The sequence below is a fragment of the Ostrinia nubilalis genome, chromosome 6 (assembly GCF_963855985.1).
Source record: "Ostrinia nubilalis chromosome 6, ilOstNubi1.1, whole genome shotgun sequence".
NCBI classification, from domain to species: domain Eukaryota; kingdom Metazoa; phylum Arthropoda; class Insecta; order Lepidoptera; family Crambidae; genus Ostrinia; species Ostrinia nubilalis.
Genome location: NC_087093.1, coordinates 15,895,240 through 15,919,254, shown reverse-complemented (window position 1 = coordinate 15,919,254; position 24,015 = coordinate 15,895,240). Strand labels below are relative to the sequence as shown.

The 24,015-nt window shown below is 37.6% G+C and overlaps 1 protein-coding gene across 1 annotated transcript in view; it reads left to right on the top strand.

Annotated features, from left to right (window-relative positions):
* The window catches only part of LOC135072838 (gamma-aminobutyric acid type B receptor subunit 2), a 229,106-nt gene that overhangs the window by 139,747 nt on the left and 65,344 nt on the right, over positions 1–24,015 (top strand). Inside the window, 1 exon segment of the mRNA XM_063966878.1 lies at positions 19,005–19,780. Coding sequence (XP_063822948.1) covers positions 19,033–19,780 — 748 coding nt within the window. The 5' untranslated portion in view covers positions 19,005–19,032.

Here is a 24,015-nt window from a genome sequence, read left to right as displayed (position 1 = left end):
CGTAAAATTGTATCTAAACCAAGCTAACACACGATAAACGAATTTGCAGCCCACAATACTAACGGTGGTCTCTTAATCAATTAAAAACAGTGTTGCCACAATCTGCAAATAACAATGTATCGATAGGGTTGGATAACTAATATTTATCGAAAACATTTTAAAAAAACTTATAAAACATAGAACATGCAAAGTAAATAACCTAGTTAAATTATATTGTAACTGTATGTTTCCCAAATAACAAATAAATAAATAAATTCCTATATTAAGAACTTACCAGTTCTTAGATTGATTGATCAACTCGCAAACACACAAAAGAAACCCAACAAGTATCAAAGTTCACTCTTACTCGCGCAAGAGAAAGATTAAAATATTATCATATCCATACCTACGTAATATTAACTTTTAACATAACTTACATAGTCAATTTAATTTATTGCTGCTTCCATCACAAAACCACACATTAAGTAAATAACTCTCCTTAGTGTTTTAAAGATCTCTATTCAGTCTGTTTTTGCTTATTTATAATCGATACTAGTATCAATTTAGATATTTGGACATCACTATAAAAGTGCTGCCCACGCAATGAACTAATCTACCACTCAGTTGACCTAATTTGGAGCAAATTAAATCAGCCCGACGATAATTGGGGAATCGTTGACATTCATTCAGCTCTCGAAATTTTCAGGCTTCGGAATATTCATAAGGTACTATTAAACGATCAATTTTAAATTCAAAGCCCTTTTTGTTTTTCTAAATGAGGATTTAGATGATAGTAATTAGTGGGTAGAGCCGTGGGTTGTCGAATAATCGATAATTGATCAAAAATCGATCTTTGCACACCACTATAACGGGTAATTACATGAAATACAAAAATAAAACCAACATAATTGAGGCAGTCGTATTGCAAGGATGCCATCTTTTCCAGACTGATCAAGGAAAGCCCAGGTATTACAAACAAATAAAAGGGGTAAATAGTAAATAAACAAGATCTACTCTAAAATTTTACGTCGTCCTTGAAAATTTTGCGTTGCGCTATTGGTCTCAAGCTCGGCACGGCTTTTAGGTTACTTTAGGTACTGTTCAGACGAACATTGATCTCTGATCAGCAACAAATTTGGCCTACATCATAGTGCAATCGTTGCACATTACACGGGCGTACACTATTATAGATTTAAGTAATGTACTTGTATGTGTGTGTAAATAGCGTTAGTATAAATATTGTAAGATTGTTAATAAATCCTCTTTGACTGTTTGGACTTGGACTACATCATTTCAACCACGTATCGTTCCACCTGGTAACTATATTCCTCTCACTGTGGCCAAGACACCCTTAGCCATCAGATCCTGATCAGTCTTGTGAGTCTGCTTGACTGGCAGTGAGAAAACCCACTCCTCACCTTATTCCTCACCACATTCCGTCTGTTACCTTAGGTCTCACGGTGCAGACATCCCTCACTTATTTATATATTTATTTATCTTACATTTATGCTGTAGGTTAGGGAACTAGGGAATTAGGATACCTAGGGACTTATTTCTATCCTTTAGTATAATTGTTCATGTCATGAACATGAAGCCGGTGCCTTTACAAGAGACCACACTTCCACGCACTTAAAGACATTATTTTCACACTCTACATTAACATTAGTCGGCAGCTGCACAGGTACCATAACCGACCAATGTAATCGTAGTTTCTTAATATTATGTTCGTAAACATTGATTAATGAAGTATTAAACTGTTAACTTAATATTGTGTCTGAGTAACATTAAGCTACGTTTAATCCGGATTCCCGAGAGGAAATGTTGAGTGGTTTCAAAACTAGACAAACACACCTTGAGTGAGATCGTAAGGTAATACAGTCTTTATACTTCAGGAAGCGGCCCGCCTATATAGAAGTTATGGATAAAAGTTTATACAAGTTTGTTACGTTTAATTGTAAAAACGTCAAACGGTCTATAGATGCTATTCGAGATTTATGCAAGATGTCAGATATCATTGCGCTGCAGGAAACGTGGTTACTGCCAGATGAAATCACATTCTTAAGCACAATTAGCGACGAGTTCTGCAGTACTGGAATATCTGCAGTTGACACAACAGCAGGTATTTTACGAGGAAGACCTTACGGTGGAGTGGCGTTGCTGTGGAGAAGTAGTGTTTTTGAAAATGTGACGGTGATTAAGTGCGATAACCCGCGTATTTGTGCAATAAAAATAGTGTTAAAGGAAAAATCGATTTTAGTGTTTAGCCTATACATGCCCACGGATGCAGTGACTAATTTAACGGATTTTACGGACGTATTGAGCTCGGTGAGTGCTATTATAGACAGCTGTAATATAGACTGTGTTTACATGCTAGGGGACTTTAATGCACACCCCGCTGAACGATTCTATCAAGAATTAATACTTTTTTGTACCGATCAAGAATGGTCTTGTATTGACATCGATATGTTAGGTGTTACGTCTGATACTTTCACTTTTGTAAGCGATGCGCACGGATCTAAGCGATGGCTTGATCACTGTTTAGTTACTAAAGCTGCGATTCAATCAGTAAAATCAGTTTATGTTGTTCAGGATGTGTTATGGTCGGATCACTTGCCACTAGTTATAGAATGTAACTTAAATGTCGTCTTGGCAAAGAAAACTATGCCTAGTGTGCATCAAAATAGTATATTATGGGGAGAAAGAAATTGTGACGAAATTGATACTTACCGACAAGAATGTCAAAATAGATTAAAACTGATCGAGTTCCCAACCGAGTTGCGCGGGTGTTGTGATCATATGTGTGATAATTTTAAACATAGATCTGTTATAGATAAAATTTACCAACAAATTGTAAATGCTCTTAGCGAGGCCGCGTCACTAGGACGTAATTTTAAAAAGAAAAGAAAAAAAAGTTGTAATAGGCTGGAATAAACATGTAGCTGAAGCGCACCGGGAGGCGAAGCAAAAATATCTTTTGTGGTCATGGTACGGTAAACCGACTACAGGCATCTCCTTCAGTCAAATGCTCGAGACTAGAAAAATATTTAAATCGCGTTTGAAGTGGTGTCAGGACCGGGAGAGCCAAATTAAAATGGATATCTTGGCTTCACACCATTCGAAAAACGATTTTCGTTCCTTTTGGAAACATACCAATAAGTTACAAAACAAAGCAAGCCCCCCGGTATGCGTGGACGGTATAAGTGAGCCTAAAGAGATAGCTAACTTGTTTAGAAGTCATTTTGCTGTACAGTCACCATTGGGTCCCTCACAGTCGGAGCTGGATGCTGTCGCCGGAGTGGACAGGGTGATAACGTTTTCCATAAAAGAAATTAAATTAAAAATACAAGCGATGTCTAGAGGGAAATCCCCTGGTCATGACGGTCTCAGCATTGAGCACCTAAAATTTGCTGGGCCACATTTGCCACGATTATTGTACAATTGTACATGTTATACAATTTTTCCATAGGACATGGCTACATCCCTAGTGACATGACAAAAACGGTGGTAGTGCCCATAGTGAAGAATAAGACGGGCGATCTCGCGGACAAAAATAACTATAGGCCTATCTCGCTAGCAACTGTTATCTCCAAGGTCTTTGACGGCTTGCTTAATACACGGCTAAATGGTCACTTTGAACCGCGTGATAGTCAGTTTGGATTTCGGCCAGGGTTGTCAACGGAAAGCGCGGTGTTGTGTCTTAAGCATACAGTCACATACTACACGGAGCGCAAAACTCCCGTATACGCATGCTTTTTAGATCTTTCTAAGGCATTTGACCTGGTCTCATACGACAAATTATGGAAAAAACTTGAAAAAGCACACCTGCCGGTTGAACTCGTAAATATCCTTAAATATTGGTATAAAGACCAGGTCAACAATGTTAAATGGGAGGGAACCATGTCGGATGCGTATGGGTTGGAGTGCGGGGTGAGGCAGGGGGGGTTGTGCTCGCCAACGCTTTTCAACTTGTACGTTGATGACCTCATAGGCGAGCTCAGCAGCACCAGAATCGGCTGTCATATAGATGGAGTTTGCGTCAATAACTTAAGCTACGCGGATGATATGGTGCTGCTGAGCGCGTCTGTGTGTGGTCTGAGAAAATTGGTGGCCAAATGTGAGGAGTATGCGGGGACCCATGGTCTACTTTATAATGTTTTAAAGAGCCAACTCATGGTCTTTGAGGCCAGGGGTAGACGTCATGATGTATTACCACCGGTCTTCCTTAATAACTCTGAACTGAAGAGAGTGCATAAATTTAAATATCTTGGTCACGTATTGACCCCTGGCCTCAAGGATGATGAGGATATAGAAAGAGAACGGCGGGCATTGTCGGTGAGAGCGAACATGCTGGCTCGCAGGTTTGCGCGCTGTACAGCGGATGTCAAGATTGCTCTTTTTAGAGCATATTGTACCTCCTTCTACACGTGTAGCCTGTGGGTTAGATACACTCAAAAAACCTTCAATGCCCTAAGGGTGCAGTACAATAATGCATTCAGGGTGCTGTTGGGACTGCCCCGCTTCTGCAGTGCGTCAGGGATGTTTGCAGAGGCACGGGTCAACTGCTTTTTTACCACAATGCGCAAAAAATGTGCATCCCTGGTGCGCAGGGTCCGGAGTAGTGGCAACAGCATCCTGACCATGATTGCGAGCAGGTTGGATTGTGTGTACGTGAGGCATTGCTGTGACACAGCCTATGGAGTGAAGCGGGGATGACTCATGTATGCATAACCTCACACTTGTGGATTTGGAATTGAAATGAGTATAATTTATTATAATACTTATTTCAATTCTAAATCTAAATCTAAATTCAATTTTACATCTGTTTCAACTCAACTAACATAGTTTTTAAGTGCAATTGTTATTAACAAACTGAGTCCTAGTAACTTGAATAAAGAATGATTTATTTATTTATATTTATTTATTTATTCATCAAAATGTAGTTAACATTCTTTCATACTTGCTGCGACAAGGACCACAGTCCATTAGGAGTTATTTGGTATAAGAACAATTTGAAATGTAAATGTCCACGTAGTATTTTAGATACTCTTACTTGTAAGTATTCCTTATGCTGACAATGCAGCGAACCTAAAGTACTTTTCATTCATCATTGGTTGACATTACCTGTGAAAATGCCTTGCCTGTACCTATGCCTTTTTGAGAGTTCTCAAAATTTGATTATCCCATATTTGGTAGAGCAAAGGGAAACTTGGACATCATTAGTTGATAGTCTTTAAAATTACTACAAATCTAATTTTACAGTAAATTGAAGATATTTTATTTTTAGGAATTGTATCTCGGAATTTGTTATTACTAACGGCAACTGCCCAATTATGCTTCTTGTTTAAAGGTTACCAACAGAAGTAATGGAAAGAGTTACAAATTATTAGTAAAATATTTACGAGTACCTACAATAGGCTAGTTTCCTAAAAAAAAACGTTCAGTCCGTCAATGACATTATCAAAAAATATTGGATACGTATATTTTTATTTATGAATCAAACAAGTAATTACGAAGTTTTGATGCGTTGAAGTTCCGCGTGACGTCACAAAGTGTTACACTTTTAAGCACGCCTTGACGTCACGGGCTTCCTTTGAACGTTAGCGCGCTTTATCTCTTTCAATTTTCATTAGTTTGAAAAAGTGAAAAATTACGGTGGTAGCTGACGGACTAATTCAAACTTTAGCTTTTTTACCCAAGAAACAAAACCCTATTGTTTTTGTAGTTAGGACTGGTACGTAGGTATTCCTTTGATCACCTAAAAAAACTAAACCAAAACTAACTTATACTGATTCGTCATCATCATCATCATCATAATTTCAGCCATAGGACGTCCACTGCTGAACACAGGCCGGTTGGTAGCGGCCTGCGTAGGATAACTGATGATTTAGTAATCATACCCTACTATAAGTTCGTTACACAAAATCAACATAATTCAACATAATTAGACGAAAAGGCGAACTTCATTAATTTGGGCTCATTAAAGAAACTCCAGAGTGGAACTCAAAAATGTTTTCTCTTTGGAAGGTTTAATGGTCATCACAATTACGATTGTATAAACTTCTTAATTATTACGAGCCATTGTTTCCCTTTGTTGAAGATTCTTCAAGACCTATCACAGTTTCAAAAGATTGTTGGATGTAATATTTCTACTAAGAAACGGCTGGATGGTTTATGAAATGAAAATTACTTTTTATACCAACCTAGCTTAGTAAGTGAAATATGAATGAGTGTTTTTTTTTTTCAAATAAATTAAATCTTATACCTTAACTCCCCTTATTTTTTTTTTCCTTTTTAAGGTTCGATCTAGCGCCATCAAAATTAATCAAAATCAATTCAACGATTTAGGCCCGATTGGACCAAACTTTTATCCGAGAATAACTCGTGGTATAACTGACACATTGACAGTTTCAGTATGGGAATTATGTCAAAACTGACGATTTATTCTGAGATGAATATTTACTCTTGTTTGGTCGAATCCACTCACAAGGACGTAGCACATTCTTTGTAAGAAACTCTATACTGCAACGCACACTTATGCGCACCGTAACGTAAACGCCTCACCTCGCGATTGACAGTTCGCAGAAGGCGATATGGTGTTGATCCCTTTCCGAGTTGATAAGTTTTCTATGAGCTTTAGGCGTAAAAACGTATGAAAAAACTGAGTCACAATCATTGAAAAATGGTTTCAACAAGTTAAAGTAAATGCTTTTACCGAACGTAAGTACTTTCATGTATACCTAATTTAATCTCAGAAGCTTTTATATCAATTACGAATTCGTTTTAAGCAAAGATCAAAATGCTCTAATTTAATCAAAATTGTCTTTTCGTTTTTATTATTTACATTAACTGTGTGTTCGCTGAATCAAAAAGTTTTAATTGTATGAATCTCTGGTAACAACAATTAAAAACCCTGCGATCCAGAGTTACCTACATCTCGTTATTTACCCTTTTTCCATACAACAGCTTCATTTTAAGATAATTAAGATAACTAATTAAAAACTTGAAAAATTTACTGCCTCAGGTGAATTGACGATGAAAAGTCGTGCGTTAATCTTTTCAAGAGTCATTTGAGATTTATGTTAGCATTATAAGTTCACAAATCCAAAATCTATCTACACATATAAAAGCGAAAGGTCACTGACTCACTCACTCATCACGAAATCTCAGAAACTACAAGTGCCACGAGTCTCAAATTTTCCTTTTAGAACGTAGGTACTCACTAAGATGGGATTTTGCTAAATTCGACCCCTAACGAGGTAAAACGGGTCCACTCGTACGAAGTCGCGGGCGGCCGCCAGTTATTAGATAATTTCAGTTTCATACTCCTAACCGTTGGCCTTAATTATGCTCTGATAAATAAGATAGGATCGTCTTCTTGCTGTGGAGACTAAAATGATCTGATGATGATGATGATGATGCTGATGAAATAGAGCATTTCGCCTACTCGCCGCACGCTGGCCAGACGTATCGGGGCGGCGTTGATCCTTACATTCATCATCATCATCTCAGCCATAGGACGTCCTCTACTGAACATAGGCCTCCCCCAATGCTTTCCATGTTACCCGGTTAGTAGCGGCCTGCGTCCAGCGCTTTCCTACTAGGTACCTTTATGATGTCGTCGGTCCACCTTGTGGGTGGACGTCCCACGCCGCGTTTAATGATCGTTACATTAATATTATTATAATAAATTAGGTATAATATCAATAAGATCTTATTTGGAGTAACCACGGTTACTTGCGTCAAATAAGTCACAGTTACTTACGTTCTCAATAAGTGCCGTCGCAACATATTTGCTGATAGCAAGGGTTGTCAATTTATTTTAAATAATATTTGAGGTATGGATAGTCTCATCCACAAAGACGCGCCCCACCATTCGTCCTAATCGTTTATTTTATAGTTTACTAGCTTTCCGCCCGCGGTTTCGCCCGCGTGGATTTTTGTCTGTCACAGAAAAACTTTATTGCGCGCGCCCCTGTTTCAAAAACCGGGATAAAAATTATCTTATGACCTTTCCCGGGACTCAAACTATCTATATGCCAGGATTTCATCAAAATCGGTTCAGTGATTCAGGCGTGAAAGCGAGACAGACAGACAGACAGAGTAACTTTCGCGTTTATAATATTAGTATAGATTTATGCATGCTTCCGCTAATGTTTGAGTGTTATCAGTAAACGCTAATTATCCATGAGTGCACAGGCACACTACCTACAATAATTTCGCGACGACGCTAAACTCCTTGCACCCCGCGCTTCGCTCGACCAAAAATTACTGGCACTCTATAAGTAGAATCTAAATATTCCATTTCTAATCGGTAACATCCATACTTTAAATTGGTATCTAAATTAGTCTTATTAACGCAGATTTTTCTTTCAATTATTAATAAAAACTTTTTCATGGCACAGTCGCCAGCTGGTCTACTTAATAAGGATTTTCAATAGATTTTGACCCATAATGGAATAAGATAAAGATAAAATTCTATTGAGAAAAATTTTCAGTCTGTGCACGAGGAAAAGTCAAGTTTGAGTTACAACTAAGTTTAATAACGCTGCCAAAGATAGTAATTGGATGTGAAAACTATGAATATATTAATGTATTGAAACAATATGAATGGAGAAGTTACCAATTTTTTTCTATTAATAAAACTTAAAAATATAAGTAAAACCAATAATATTGGTGAAAGAATCATGAAAATATCTCTACAAATAAAGAAGTTACAGGGCCTAACAAATATTTCACGCCTTTTGAACGGTGACTTTACGCCATTCATTTGGAGTACAAACTGAATCACTCCTTGACTGGTCTGTGCTGTTGACAGATTCAATTTTTTATAAATCTAGTAGTTTTGAATTTCAAAAAAACTATACTGTCTTTTAAGTTTTGGTCTATATTTTAATCCCATTCAGTAAAATATAATGTTTTCAACATCACGAAACTTCTCTATTGCTTTTCACTCTAATATACTCATATGAACCGCCTCTTCACGAAACATGAACCGATATAATACGATAAATTTTAATGAAGTCTACTCTATGAACTTTGACATTTTATTTGAGCCTAAAGGCGTAGGCGTAGGCAGCCCTATTCGTGCCGGTAATTTTCTCGGGACATCCCTAGGGCCTGTTACGTTAAGGATTGTACACACGCGCGAATAAGGTACTAATGTGGAGTACAGTGACTCATCAATAATAATGATAAATCATTTTGGCAGAATATACTTAGAATCAATTTAGTCCAAAATACTCAAAGATTACCGCTACAAACATGAAAATTACTCATGAAAAATAGTTCGGCGTTCGTTTCAGCCGAATGACGTCCACTGCTGGACAAAGGCCTCCCCCAAGGATTTCCACAATGACAAATTAATATTATGATCTTGCGAGAGTTTGTTTGCGAGTAACGAGAGAGATAGATATATGATGAATGACATGCAATAAACGTTTTGAATTTGAATTTGAAGTTGAAAAACCTTTTGTTTTTAGGCCAATTAGAGTTGCTACTGAGTTAGCAAGTTCTAATTAGACACCGACGACATTTCCAAGTTATTTCTATGCTGTGTCAATGTAAGGGTTTATTATCATAAAGAAATATTGCTGCAAATACTAGACTATCAGTTAAGGTTAATCAGCTATCGTAAATCTTGCATTTACAATCCTAGTTTTCACATTTCACATATTACTAAATCTAAATTTGATAGAAAATACTATAGTCTGATCTCCGAGCACATAAAATTTTTGTCCAATGACCCCAAGCTACCCATCCGTATCGCTCAAGCGTAATTATATTGTTGTCGCGACTGTGCGACGGACGCCCGCAGTGAGTGAGCGAGCGCGACAGCAACATAATTACGCGCCAGCGATAAGGATGGGTAAGATTGGGGTCATTGAACAAAATTCTACGTGCTCAGAGACCGGGCTTTACAAAACCTATCCAACTGCCTCTGTCTTCGTATGAAAAATAAACATTTTAGTATTTCTCCCCCTTTCCACCTTATCTTCCCCTTCCAGGGGGTAGATTTTCTGGATTCAAGTAGGGACTTGAATTAGTAAACAATCATAACCGCTTAACTATGTATGCCTTTTTTAATCAAACAGGAAGCATAAGAGATGAAAACAATAACGTAAGCTCTCTCGTAGCCAACTGTACAACATCCCAGCATTACTGGCCCCAAGAGATTTCACAATTTACTCTGTAGTCTATATTTTTGTGAAATTCAAGACTCCACGTGCTTATTACACCAGAGTTCTGAATAGTTTATTAGATAAGCTATCTAGAAAAAATAGTGTTGTAATTTAGTTGCTTAACAGCTCACTACATTTAACTAAGATCAAAGAACATAACTTAGAACATTCATTAATAAATATAGAAGAACTGAGCTTTTCATCATCAATATAACTTCAATAAATTAATTCTACTAAGTATCTACAACAAATACATCTACAAATCATTATGCATCAGATAAATGTACCCGTATACAAATTGATCGCACCTAATGGGCAGATACTGATATCAAACTTAAGTACGAGTATATTACTAGCAACCGCCCGCGACTTCGTACGCGTGGACCCCGTTTTACCCCCTTAGGGGTTAAGTTTTGCAAAATCCCGTCTTAGTGAGCACTTACGTACTAAAAGGAACCCCCATGCAAAATTTGAGACTCCTAGCACTTGTAGTTGCTGAGATTTCGTGATGAATGAGTTAGTCAATCAGTCAGTGACCTTTCACTTTTATAATTTATTTAGATAAAGGTATAGTGTCCTTAGATACCTACACAGCACATCAAACTATACATTTTTGTTGCAAAATAGCCAGTATTTCAACGAGATAAGATGCCACTGTGTCTAACTTGTACTCTCGTCCGAACATGAAACGTAATTAAGTCTGCGCTAATTGGCGTAGTTGCGAATAGACGACTAAACCTCGACCGCTGTTGAATAGTCGGGATACTAAATAAGGCCGAGGTTAGTTTCAATGTGGCTACAATAGGTATCAACCATAGATATAGAGAGATGGCAACTAACGCGCTGAGTTCGAAACTCAGTGTCACATTAGAAATTCACACACACAAAGAAATCAAAATATGTGCTCATTATCCACTGCGGTATACTCAACGTTCGAATAATCTTTAGTAGGTAGCAAGCAAGCAAGCAGTAGGTACTACGCAAGCAATGTAAGCCGCTGTCATCATTGCTTTCACGAGCAATATGTTCTGTTTTTTTTTGGGCATATTGCTGGGACACCGGCCTCGCCCCCTTGTCACATTTCCCTTTAGTTTCTGTATAATGGCAATTCGATTAATGAACGACAGAACATTCATGAAAACAATTGAGAATCTTGATATTTTAATACAACTCTTTCATAGTTATTATTGCTGCTCGCAACACTTTTGTTGCAACTCCCTTACAGGGCTCAGGTTACGGGTCTATGACATTTTACCTCTTTAACATTTAAGATCTCTATCATCATCATCATTTCAGCCATAGGACGGCCACAGCTGAACATAGGCCTCCCCCAATGTTTTCCATTTTGATCGATTGGTAGCGGCCTGCGTCCAGCGCTTCCCTGCTTGATGTCGTCGGTCCACCTTGTGACCTTTGTCAATGTACCTAGTACCAAAAAAGATATGACTATGCCCATTAGGGCCGGGTAGCGTGACTTTCGAAAAACTAATTACTTACAGAGTGCAAAAAATAAGAGTAGGCAGATGAGATGGGTTTTGTTTTAAAATACGTTTCCCATAATCAATCCTTGTCCAAATCCGAATTTCAACTGTCAAATTATTTTGAGTCTATTTTCGATAAAATATCCAGAATTTTTGATGCAGTTGCACTATAATATTGTTTAAATAGTCTTAAAAAATATTCAAATGTAAATACATCGAAAACCGTAGATGTTTCGACCAAAACATTGAAATTTGACAAATGACAAACGGATTTGACCGAAGACTGATTGTATACCTATTACAAATAAATAAATAAATAGAAAACCGGCATACTCTGAAATGCAAGTGAAGACTTAAAATATCTGCGTATGTAAGACTGAAACTTAAGTACCTAAAAGGCTCATTTCAAATTACCATTCACGCATGAATATTCACAGAAATCAAGCCCACGACAAACAACGATTGCCGTGATATTCTTCGAGTATTTCGTTATTAGCCGCTCTAAGACGACCTCTCGGAGACTTCTATTTTAACTCGTGGCACCATTCAATATGCATAAAGTCTAAGGCTGGTTTCACAGCTGTCCGAGATCCGTACGGGCAGTCCGTGCGCGTAAGGCCCCGTACGGATCACGCCCGCAGCGCCACGGGTTCATTCAGTACGATACGATTGTTTTGTACGGGCTCTCCCCGGAGCAGGTCGCGTGCCACTAATCCGCGTCTGCTGTGAAACTATGTTGTAAGGTTATGGCTATGCCAGCATATGGCAAGTATAGGAAGAAGGAATAAGTTTGTTGGTTGATTTCTCCATAAACCTGTTTCATACGTACTAAAACGTTAACCCTACTTTTACTTCGGAGCAATAATGTAGGCCAGTGGTTAGAAAAAATATTTAGAACTGTAAACAGTTACTTTTTGTATTAGTTAACTTTTAATCGCGGATTCGCCCGCTTTGATTTTTCTATTAGTATCTTACTAAACGCTGCAATCGATTTTCGATGATGCGTAATTAACTCTGTGCCACCCTCTACATTGCCATATTAAAGATGCTGTAAAAGCTACTTTTTGTATGTCCCACAATCATTGACGTGTCTAGGGTCATTTTTCAGGGGGGTTTGTCCCCTGTCAAGTCATGATACATAAACGCGCATGCTCACAACTCCAACAATATCCAACGGAGCGGTGGTCCAGCGTAAAATATTTACGCTTGGAATTAAATCATCCACTCGCTTCGCTTGAATAAGATAATTTCGCAAAAATTAGCTGACGAGCAGTGCACAACGTATCAAGGATAAGAAGAATTACTCCATATTAGTAAATTATAAAACGAATCTTTTAGGAAGGATGGACTGACAACCTCACAAAGTTAGCGTTAGCAGGAAGGAAAGAAAGAAAGAAATAAAAATTTATTACGATGAACATCACTTATTTAAGGACAAAGAAGATATACGGAAAAAAAGACAGAAAAAACACATAAATATTACAAGGAAATGAAAAGTGAACTGAGCAGTGCCACCCTGTCGCAACAGCGATGCCCATCGCAATGGCACCCCACTCAGCATATTATGCCGTGGCCCACGGTAAGGAAGGCCACGACGCTGGTTTTCAGTGTGCCAAATGCCGAGTGGATACAGAGCCCCCATTTGGCTGAAACGAATCAGATACGGGGGTGTCTGGTGGCGTCTAAAGAGGCCGTGACGGCGCAGCACGTGTCCTGCGTGCCGCTCGCAGGATGTTGAAGGCGTATAGACGGCTTCCTTGGTTTGGGGCTGCGCACTAAGCGAGCCGAATGCCGAGCAGGGAACGCGGATGAATGCTTGAGGCAAAACGCCGATAGTGACGTCCCGCGTTCCCGACTCATATGGCTATCGAGGGCAACGTCAGGTTTTTAGTGGGTAGGCTCTGCCCTTCTGGCAGGAAGAACCCCACATAACCCACTAGCTGCCCCCGCGGCTGGTGGGTATACAAATTAATGTATTTTCCTGACGATTAAAAAAAAATTGGCTGAAACGAACGAGCCTACTGTTATTAACTGTGCTGAAGCAGGTGATCCTTTCGTTAAACATTCAACGGACTAATAAAGGGCAGACATGAGTATTCATTCATGTTCATTCGTGGAAACAATAATTGTACAAGTTATACAATTTAGGAAAGGGACAAGTTTGGTCCTTTATTGTACTTGATGGAAGTAATAAAATAATATATCAGAATTACAAGCTTGAATGATCAAACCAACATTTTGCTACGTGGAAGGTTTCGTGAAATCGTATTATTTGACTGAAGGAAAGATTTTATAAATGGCAAGTCACTAAGCGCTCTTGCACACGACGCCGCCGCCGCACCGCCGCCGCGCCGTCCCCGCGCCTTTGCACTGTTTATACGCGCCGGGTGAACCCCGCTGCCGCGCCGCGCCGCCAGAGATTAATTATGCGTCGTGTGCAGGAGCGCTAACGCCAGCCAGCCCCAAAAAAAGCACAACTTGTACTATACCCAAAACTCATACACATAGTAAACATCCAGACCAATACAAACAGACATGTTCTTGCACACAAATTGTTCCAAAAAGTCTAGGTTATTCCACAAATTCCTATTCAGCCTCCATCTCTATGTAAATTCCAATAAGTCCTCTGGAAAGGTTCTGATAATTTGACAGCCCCTTATCGAATGTCCAACATAAGCTCGGGGGTCCAAACACGATCGTTGGGGTCAATCCCATTATTAGTACTGCTTTGTAGGTCCATCATGATAATTTTTGGGTCAAAACGTCGGTTTTAATTACGGCCAGACCAAATCACTTTTATTATTGGGGTAAAGATAAAGTCGTTGTTTGTGGTGTGGTCAGAAATATTGAATATTTTGACATGGGTTCGATTCTATTTGTCCCTAGACTGGTTTATGTCCTGCCTGCTTGTCCAAGCAAGCTGGAAAGAATAAATGATTCCGTTCCGCCCGTATTTACAAACATTACTAAGAGGTCTCACAGTGCGCGTAGACGCACAGGGTGAGACACGAACCAATCACAGAGTTCTATTCAACGCTATGGGTTCCATTTGCAATCCAATTTCTCCTCTTTTTCGCTTATATTAGTTTTTGGGAAGTGGACAATAATGGGTGAGGACTTGTCAAGTTAAAGACTGTGGTATTTGTACTTGAGATTAGTGCTGTTATACAACTAATTTTAAGCTGATGGGTAGTTGATGTACAGCCTGTACAGACGACGGCACATAGATAAATAGACAATGTTGCATTTTATGTTGTAATTAGTAACACTGAAAACCAGCGCCGTGGCCTTCGTCACCGTAGGCCACGGCATATGCTGAGTCCCGTTGCAGTGGGCATCTTGTGGGTGAATGGGTGGCACTGCTCAGTTTACTCTTGTTTTTATTATTTTTTCTTCTTCCATTATTATGTGCCACTGTCATGTCTATTATGTAATTGCCTGTATTTGTGTGATGTCCATTGTAATAAATGTATCTTTCTTTCTTTCTTTCTAATTATAAAATGTATATTCTGATGTGCTATTGACTGTATAAAAGAGTCCCGATCGATGTATTTATTATTTTTTTTTTGGTGTGGATTTTAAAAGTTAAACGATTACGAACGGCCACGTTTGCCAATGGTTACCTTTCGTTATCGTAACGTTTGTTTGAAACAACTGACGTTTGCCGCGGGGTAACGAATTCTAGATCTATGTCAGTTTGATTAAAACACGCCCCAGAATGAATTCACATGACCAATCCACGTTGTTTTGGAAAGTTTTAGGCCAGAATAAAAATTTGCTAATATCTAGCTTTATTAGTTGTTACCTTAACAAAGGAATTCCTAAGGTAAACCACAGTAAATTGTTTAACGGCTGAATAACAAAATGAAATTAATAGTTAGATTTTCTGCAACTCTGCTCACTTTTTTATGTAGAACAAGGCAGGTATGTGATTGACCGCAATCACACCTGATGATAAGCGAGATCAGATAGAATGATGCATACCTTGGCCTTGTTTAATTTTTAAATTTCATAATTATGTTACTTACAGCATAGGACCATAGTTTTATGGAGGATTCGAATATACTTAATGCGCTACCAATCAGAAGTCGAGGCACTCTACTAGTTCAAGTACAAACAAAAACCTTATTTAAATGAACCGAGCCCGTGTCAAGGAACATCCACCCTACGTATCTACAGTACTTTGCTTGGATCAGGAATATCGGCCGGTCTCATCAAATATGGATGCGAAACTTTAGTTAACCGCAACTATAAGCTTAGTGTGCTAGTAGACGTTGGTAAACGTAGCCATATGTTTGTCTCGAAGCGCTGGTAGGGCCCAAAAGATAAGGAGACATGCAAAGTGCCCCATAAGGGCTACCTTTTATTTTTATTGTTTGCTATATTTGACGTTCATAAGTGCCACTCTTGTGGTTTATACTGAATAAATATTTTTGATTTTGATTTTGATTTTAACACTGCGCTGTCAGCTCACTCAATGCGCTGGGTGTCATGACTCATTTAGGAAATTGAATAATAATTAGGAATACGTGTAATTTAATCAATGTTTTCTTCATCTGCCTAGCTTTCTGTTATTCAGCTAGCTGAGTTAAAGGTCTATGGAGCTTACTATGGAGTCACTATGGAGCAGTGGCTAATAATTCATGAAATACTGCACAGTTTTCCATCAGTCACGCGACCCTACCTCGAACCGTTTTCGAGGAATCAATCGTTGCTATTTGCAAACATGTTTGGCCCACTCTGTATAAGATCCAAAATTTAATGTATTGGTTTCATTCAACGCTGACAAAGTAAGCAATCTTTTTCGCTGATATCACTTGGTAGTCGTTAAGCCAAGTCAGAAGCCTCAGCTTGATTATATCTGACAGTAAGGTGGCCACTTACCTTACGCCCACCCTTCCACTAATTGGAACGGGCCTTGCGTTTAGAAGATTTGTATGTAAGTGGTAAGAGATAGAAAATCCCCATTTCGGGAATTTTATCGAAATAATTAACACCCTTTTAAATAAAGGTCTTCTTTTGTTTTTTTTTTTCTTTTATTTTGTGGACCTTAGCAAATAATTTGCCATGCCCACCTTGTACGACTAAGACCTTGTATTGGAAATACTATGCCTCAGTTGCACCACCTTAACTTCAGAGGTATAACCATAACCGGTATGGAGTTTGACAGACTTTTGACGTGTGTTAAAGTTAAAATAAGATGGCACAACCCAAACTCACAGGAATAAAAAAATAAACGATTATTATTAATCGTTTTGTTTCAGCCGAATGACGTCCACTGCTGGACAAAGGCCTCCCCCAAGGATTTCCACAACGACCGGTCCTGCGCCTAACTCCTCCCGCGACTTTCACCAGATCGTCGGTGTAATTTTTACACTTTTTGTTCCGCCAAGAAATGAATAAAAATTTTCTTTTACGAAAGAAAAAGTATTTACATAAAAACTTCTTTGTAAATGTTTCCGCCAGACCTCACTAGTTAATTAGGCAATAAGAGAACAAACAAAAAGAAAATAAGTTTATTTTGTGACGTTCAGGTGTTTTTAATCAACAAGACAAATACGGGCCGTATCTGTCGACAATAGAAACGACTTCTAAAACGCCTTTCAGCGAATCGAGATTTCCTCGAAATCAAGACGGATCTCACTTGGATGCCTTGACGACATTATCTTTTAAAATTGAAGTTTTTATCACAGTAAAGAGTAACGATTTAATAATGATAATAAATACTTATTTAAATTGCTTTCAAAATGTTTGCCCATCTATAAAATCTATGAAATAATAAACACTGAACTCGAAGCTGCCTTGTAGAAAGAAGCTACTAGCCTAATGATCAAAATTTTAGCCCAAGAAAACAAAAACCCACACAAAAAGGTAATGGATATTACTGAAGAAATGTTTGAACCTTTCTAAGAATGAGATGATATATCAGAAGGCGTGATCATACTGACGGATTCCCTTCCCATTGAAGTATCATTATCACCTGCAATAATCATTATGCCTATCCGTACAAAAACCTCAACACCATCTTAAATTCCCATGGGACCGCAGTGAGAAATAGCCCAAAGTCTTTCATTTCCTATCCCTCTTGTCCTTTAATCTAATCTCACCTTTCAAACGTTGCACAATAGGTGGAATATTGTATAGCAAGAAACAGCCATCTACGCGAAATAAGGTTTTGATTGGGACTTGGGAGTTGAATGGCCCTCAATTAATTGCCATGATCTTATCTTACTTTTTCTTTCTTTTTAATATCGTTGACTTTACTTGTAGGCGACAAAAGTTCAACACTCCAATGTTACAAATAAATTAAATATTAAACATTTTTAAGGCCGCATTTTAAAAGATGCTGGACACTCGAATAAAAAAGATGCAGCCTATTTTGAACATTGATTGTTTAAGTTTTAAAAGCACCGTTTGAATTTATGTTTAAGCTAATTCATACTTGAGTATATTTTCATTGACAAAAGTAAAGTTACACACTTTATACAGTAAAGACAAAATCAAAATAAATATATCTCTATATTTTCTCTTATTAGAAAATCACTAAGATTTACTAATACATCTTTTTATAGTTATTTTTTATAGATTAATAATATTTACTAGCTCTTGTCTAGTTCTAGTAACTAGAGCTTTCTCATAAACTACTATATTTCACTCACAAATACTACTGTAATGAATTGCCATCAATACTGGAATAATATATGACATTGTAATACGATTAGTTCCATCAAATCGCCCAAATGTGAAATGCAAAGTAGAGACAAACAATTTGTGTTCATATAAACAAAAACAATAGGTTATTCGATTTTTATGACCACAGACTAATTTTATTGTAGATGTATTCATGCAAAATTAATTGAATCAAAATTCATAGTGCACCGATTGAATATTCAGTGACTATTACGAATTATGCAATCGCTCGAGTCTGTTCCGTTCCCATTTACAAATCTGATTCAATTTTCTAGTGTTAGTATTGAAGCACTTTCCAATTATCGTATTAAATGCTATAACTTAGACTTTGTAATAATTTTACCTCATCTAGCTATCGTAGAGGATTTTATTTCCACATTGAAATGTTTGCTTCTCTTTTACACAGTTAAGGATTAGAATGAAATGATAATAACTTTACCGAATTTCGTCTAAATCTAGTATTTGAAAATTCAATCTAGCTCTAAAGTAAAAGAGGTTTACAAAACGATTATTAAGTATCATTTGGTTGCCAAAATTTGCGTACTATAATGATCAAACAGCTTTAATTAAGTTACAGTAACTTCTGTGACAAGCTTAGGCAAACCAATTTCGACTTATTCAGGTTTTATTAGTTTTACTATCAAATAAAGTTGGTAATTACTTTTTTCTATTTCAGGATAGTCGGCGTCGTCGGCCGGCCTGGCATGAGGGGTTCGTCGCGCCCCTCCCCTCCCCTCTACCTCCAGTACTCACCCCTCTGCGACTCTATCACCCCTTCTCTCCTTACCCTCATCTTCGTTCTACTCTCAATACCCTTCACTAGAACACAAATGGCTATAGGCAACATAACTCAGACCCCTTCAAATCTTGAAGCAACTTTGAAAGAAGAATACACTAGTGTAGAAGCAATAAGCAATAATGATATCGCTAAAACAGTTAAACAGTATCAAACACTTATCGATAGATTTAGAAGAAAAAACATCACTGAAGAATTTGAAACTACTACGAATGAAATCAATGTAGAAGATCACATAGCAGAATTTAATGTAAATATAGCGCCTAATATAAGCATAATCAAAAATAATGTAAACTACATAGATGTAGAAAGCAATGAAACTGATTTAGATAGTGAACTAGATAAGAGCTCAAAACTAAAAGTAGAAGACTCAACAAGGTCGAAGATTTTCAACGATTTTTTCACGACGGTCAATAAGAACGTTGATATTAAGCCTTCTACTGCTCAAACTAGAGTTGATTTTAATTTTGTAGATTATTTCTTGAACATGAGTAGTACTGATTATGATTATGACAATGGAACAGTTGGTCTAATGAGTGCTCGAGGTACGATACGAAGGAGGTTCTCTAATGAGTCTTTAGCCTTATCCACTAACCTCAATTCTCATGTTCCATCAATTAAAACACTACAAACCCCGCGGCCGGGATTTATGGAAGGTAAGTTTTTGAATATTGTGTTTCTAGCAATATTTTACATAGATGCAGTAGATTTAACACAATCACCCTTCAACAAAAGTAAAAAAATACCAATAAGCGGTATTTTTTCTACTAGAGAATGCAGAGAACAGAATTTTACAAAAACTTAACCTTAATTTCGTCCGAAAGCTTAACCTTTCCACGAGACCCTATCAAATTTGAATTTGGCTCTTGAGAGCCACGTGGTACCGAAGTCAATCGCCCATATTAATTGGCTCACTGAAAAATTCTAAAAATTCCTGCGTATTTTACGAAAATAAACTCCATTTAGAACTCTTGACATCCATCCGTTTCAGGGTCTGTGGTTCTTTAAGATTTTCGAGATTTTTTCGTTAGGATTTTTAGCTTCGGTCGCTAATTTAACGGACTATTGAAAGGGTAATTGGTCGAATGCTTTCTATTCAACCTCTGAATGCTGGGTTTCTGATGTTCAATGGTTGTTCATTAACGGTGCGGCGTAAATATAAATCCACAACGTAGTTACAGAGCCGAAAGTGCCCCGAGTGGTTTGGAGAAAAAGATGGTACTGTGCCTTTGTTCAATTTCTTTTGCTCGGCTTAGTTTTGCTTTGCACTAAAGGTACGCCTCTTTTAAATGTAAAACATTTACTACGTTTAAGAGAAAATAAAACCTTACACGTATTCTGCCAAGGACGTTGTGATGTTTCTCGACGGAACTTTTTTTATTCTAGTCTTCAGTTTATGTCTACTGCCTATTTATTAAGCAGTTTAGGCACTCGCTCAAGACCACCGTCGTTAAAATCTTAACTATTTTGGTATTCCTTGTTTCATGATCCTGAGAACTTTCAACCCCTATTTTCATCCTTCAAATGATTTTCCTTTTTCAAAATCCAAGCTATTTATCCACGTTGATATTAAACTTGTAAAACGAACTTGATTTACGCGAAAAATGTAACTAGAAACAGCGTGTATAATTTAGTAAGTATTTAACCTAAAAAAAAAGCATTTAATGTTACTGTTTGTTGTATGGTACATAGGCAGCCGCTGGAAAACACGTTCAGTATGAATGCTACCTTTATTCTATATTATCACGCTCCCTGATTTCAACTCCAATAAAACTCCCAAAACCCCAGGGTGCAAATACTCTAAAGAACAACAAAGAATTGCTTTGATATCGCGTAATGATTAAAGTTCAGAAGCTAATCTAGGATTTACCACTTATTGTTTAGGAAGTTCAAAGAGTTAGTGGTGCGCTGCGACCGCGGGGTTTAATTGAACGACGCCTTTGAGGTGGTGAGTTCAACACGCTGCTAAATAACAATACATACCGTTAGTAGTGCGTGAATTTAAAGTATTTGGCATAAAGTATTTGGTAGGGTTTGTCCGAAAGTAAGTATTTGACAAAGAAAAATAATTTCCTATTATGATACTCTATTTTGTCGACCGTTTGGTGTAGTGGTTCAGAACGGACTACTATGCCGAGAGGTCCCGGGTTCGATTCCCGGTGGGGTAAAATTTGAAATGATGAATTTTAATTTCTGTGACGGGTTTGGGTGTTTTCTATGTATGTATGTATGTATTTACAAAAAAAAAGTATTTAAGTATGTTTATATTCCTACAGTACAAGCTTTGCTTAGTTTGGGACTAGCGGCGCAGTGTAAAATGTCCAAGGATATTCTATTTTTTTTTTTATAAAAAAAACAGAATATTAATGGCTAGTGAGGCGGGTCGTTACATTCCCTCTAATATGGTCGAGTGAAGCGATGGCTGGTTCACTCGTCATGTCTGTGAACAGGCGCTGCTTTCGGGGACTAGTCAATCCAAGTTATTCAAATTTATGTATGCGAGTCATTTCTACTAGTACCTTAATATATAAGTCTAGATATTAGCACGTCACTACCTTGTTTAATATACCACGCAATCTTGTATACCCATTCTTATGATACACCATACAAGAATGCATGGTAAATTCAGTGAACTGCTCCTGAATCGAATGTACCTACTACTACTATTTCTATTTATTTATATTAACCGGCAGACAGTGGTGACTGAGTTTGTTGCGGCGCTTCTTCTCAGCACTTGCCAAATGTTGGTCTCGAAGCGCTGGTAGGGTAAAAAGATTATGAGACATGTAGAGGCTCCTTAAGAGCATATGACGATTTGTAAGAACTATTTATTAGTCTAAACAAATAAAGAAATTTTGACTTTGACTTTGACTTTGGCTAGGTTTTGATGTAGGTACGATTCGAGTGAAATTATTTTATTATTAGAAACTATCGACTCCCAAAAATTTCTCAAGTTGGATTTTTTCAATGTTATATTACGATTATTTTCATACATATTAGAAGCTAACCAAACTATCTCCCGACTAAGGCTGAGTTAGTTACACCATCTTACTTTAACTTTGACAAACGTCAAAAGTCTGTCAAATTTCATACAAAAAAAACACCGGATAACGTTAAAGTTACGGTCAAAGTTAGGTGGTGCAACTCATCCTAAGTCTGTAGTTTACAGGGATTCTTAAAACGTAATAAGGTGCCACAAGCCATGTGACGTCATCCACGCGTTGTAGATCCATTGCACGATACAGTTCTATTCCTTAAATTGCTTGGAGCTTTAAAACTCTAGAATGGTCAAATGCATCAGTCTTAGGCTGGGTTGCACCACCTAACTTTGACCGTTACTATGACGATAACCGGTGGTTTTTGTATGGAGTTTGACAGATTTTTGAAGTTTGTCAATGTTAATAATAATAATAAATAATAAATAAAATTCTTTATTGAATAACTTATTGACATTGACCCTTTAATAACTGCGCCAGGTCGTTTAGGTGTAATTAAGTTTATCGCTCGAGAGCTTTCGCTTTTGGCTGCGGCGCTTCTAAGAACTGATGGGGAGTGATAAGGCTTTCAAAAGGCAAGTATATGTACCAAATATACCTACTGTTTGGTATGGTATGTACCTACCTATTTGGATGATCCTACGTAAAATAAGCCTTGCGGCGCGCATTGGAGGGTTATAGGTATAGGCCTTAAGATTTTTGACCGACTTCAAAAAGGAAAAAGTTCTCATTTAAGTTCATATTTTTTACCTAAATACCTTTAGACAATTTGGACAATGTCACACAGCGGTATCTAGCTCCAAAGTAAGCAATTAATATGCTTGTGTTATACCTATTTGAAAAGATATAACACGTCTTTCTGAAACAATTAGCTAAGAAGGGGATACGTGGGACACTATTTAAGTTGTGAGCCTAACTATGAAAACAAAGTAGTTTATTACTAAAATGGTATTGATTGCGTTTATTGGTATTGTCTTTCATGATTTATGTACTTTTTAATGTGTCCGAAACACTTTTCATAGCATTTTTTCCACTCAGCTTGAGGCACCTCCAAAGCATGGTTTTTGACCGCACCGACAGTTGCTTCTGGCTACATAAATCGCTGTTCACGCATTTAATTTTATTATATGGGTACCAAAAGAAGTGTTTAGATTCCAAGCAAGAATTTTGTAGCGTTGGACCTGTTTATTTCATATTTTAAGTGTTCAAATAGTCAGTTGTTTGACGAGACGTGTAAAAGCTTACATTTTCGTCACGAATGGCGATTCGACTATGCTGGTCAGTTTCCCTTATTAAACTGAAGACTTTTGGAAAAAAGTGGCTGTTTACTATTAAGAATTAACCATTCTAAATTTCTCTAGTGACGTTTCTGTCATATCATCGGATATTTCGGAAAAATAGGCGACCGTAAGTTTCAAAGTGTTCCGAGCACATGGGGCTTTTGTTGGAATTGGTTCATCTTAAAACACCTCCATAGTCGATAGCTGTTTATTTTCAGGATCATTATGCATAGATCCTTAATTCGTCAACTGTTACAATTTTAAAAACGGCCTTTAAAGCTTTTTAAACGTATTTATCAAACATTTCCAAGGACTAAACGACACAAGCGTCCTATTGAGCGTTTGAAAAATTTTGTGACATCCAGCGAGAAAAAAACGTATTAACCATAATATGGTCATACAATATATTATTACTGCTAGTGGAATTAATGCCTAGGATTATCTCAATCATACGATATATCACATGACGAGGTTTCTCTTCCATTTTTCTGACAACATGAATGTTTTCCGGCACTATTAGTCATTTTGGACGACTTTCGCAAAGTTCACTGGTGAGCCAATGACATACAATATTATACTTCTTAAACTAGCGTTTTACAATGGTAAAGGACAGAT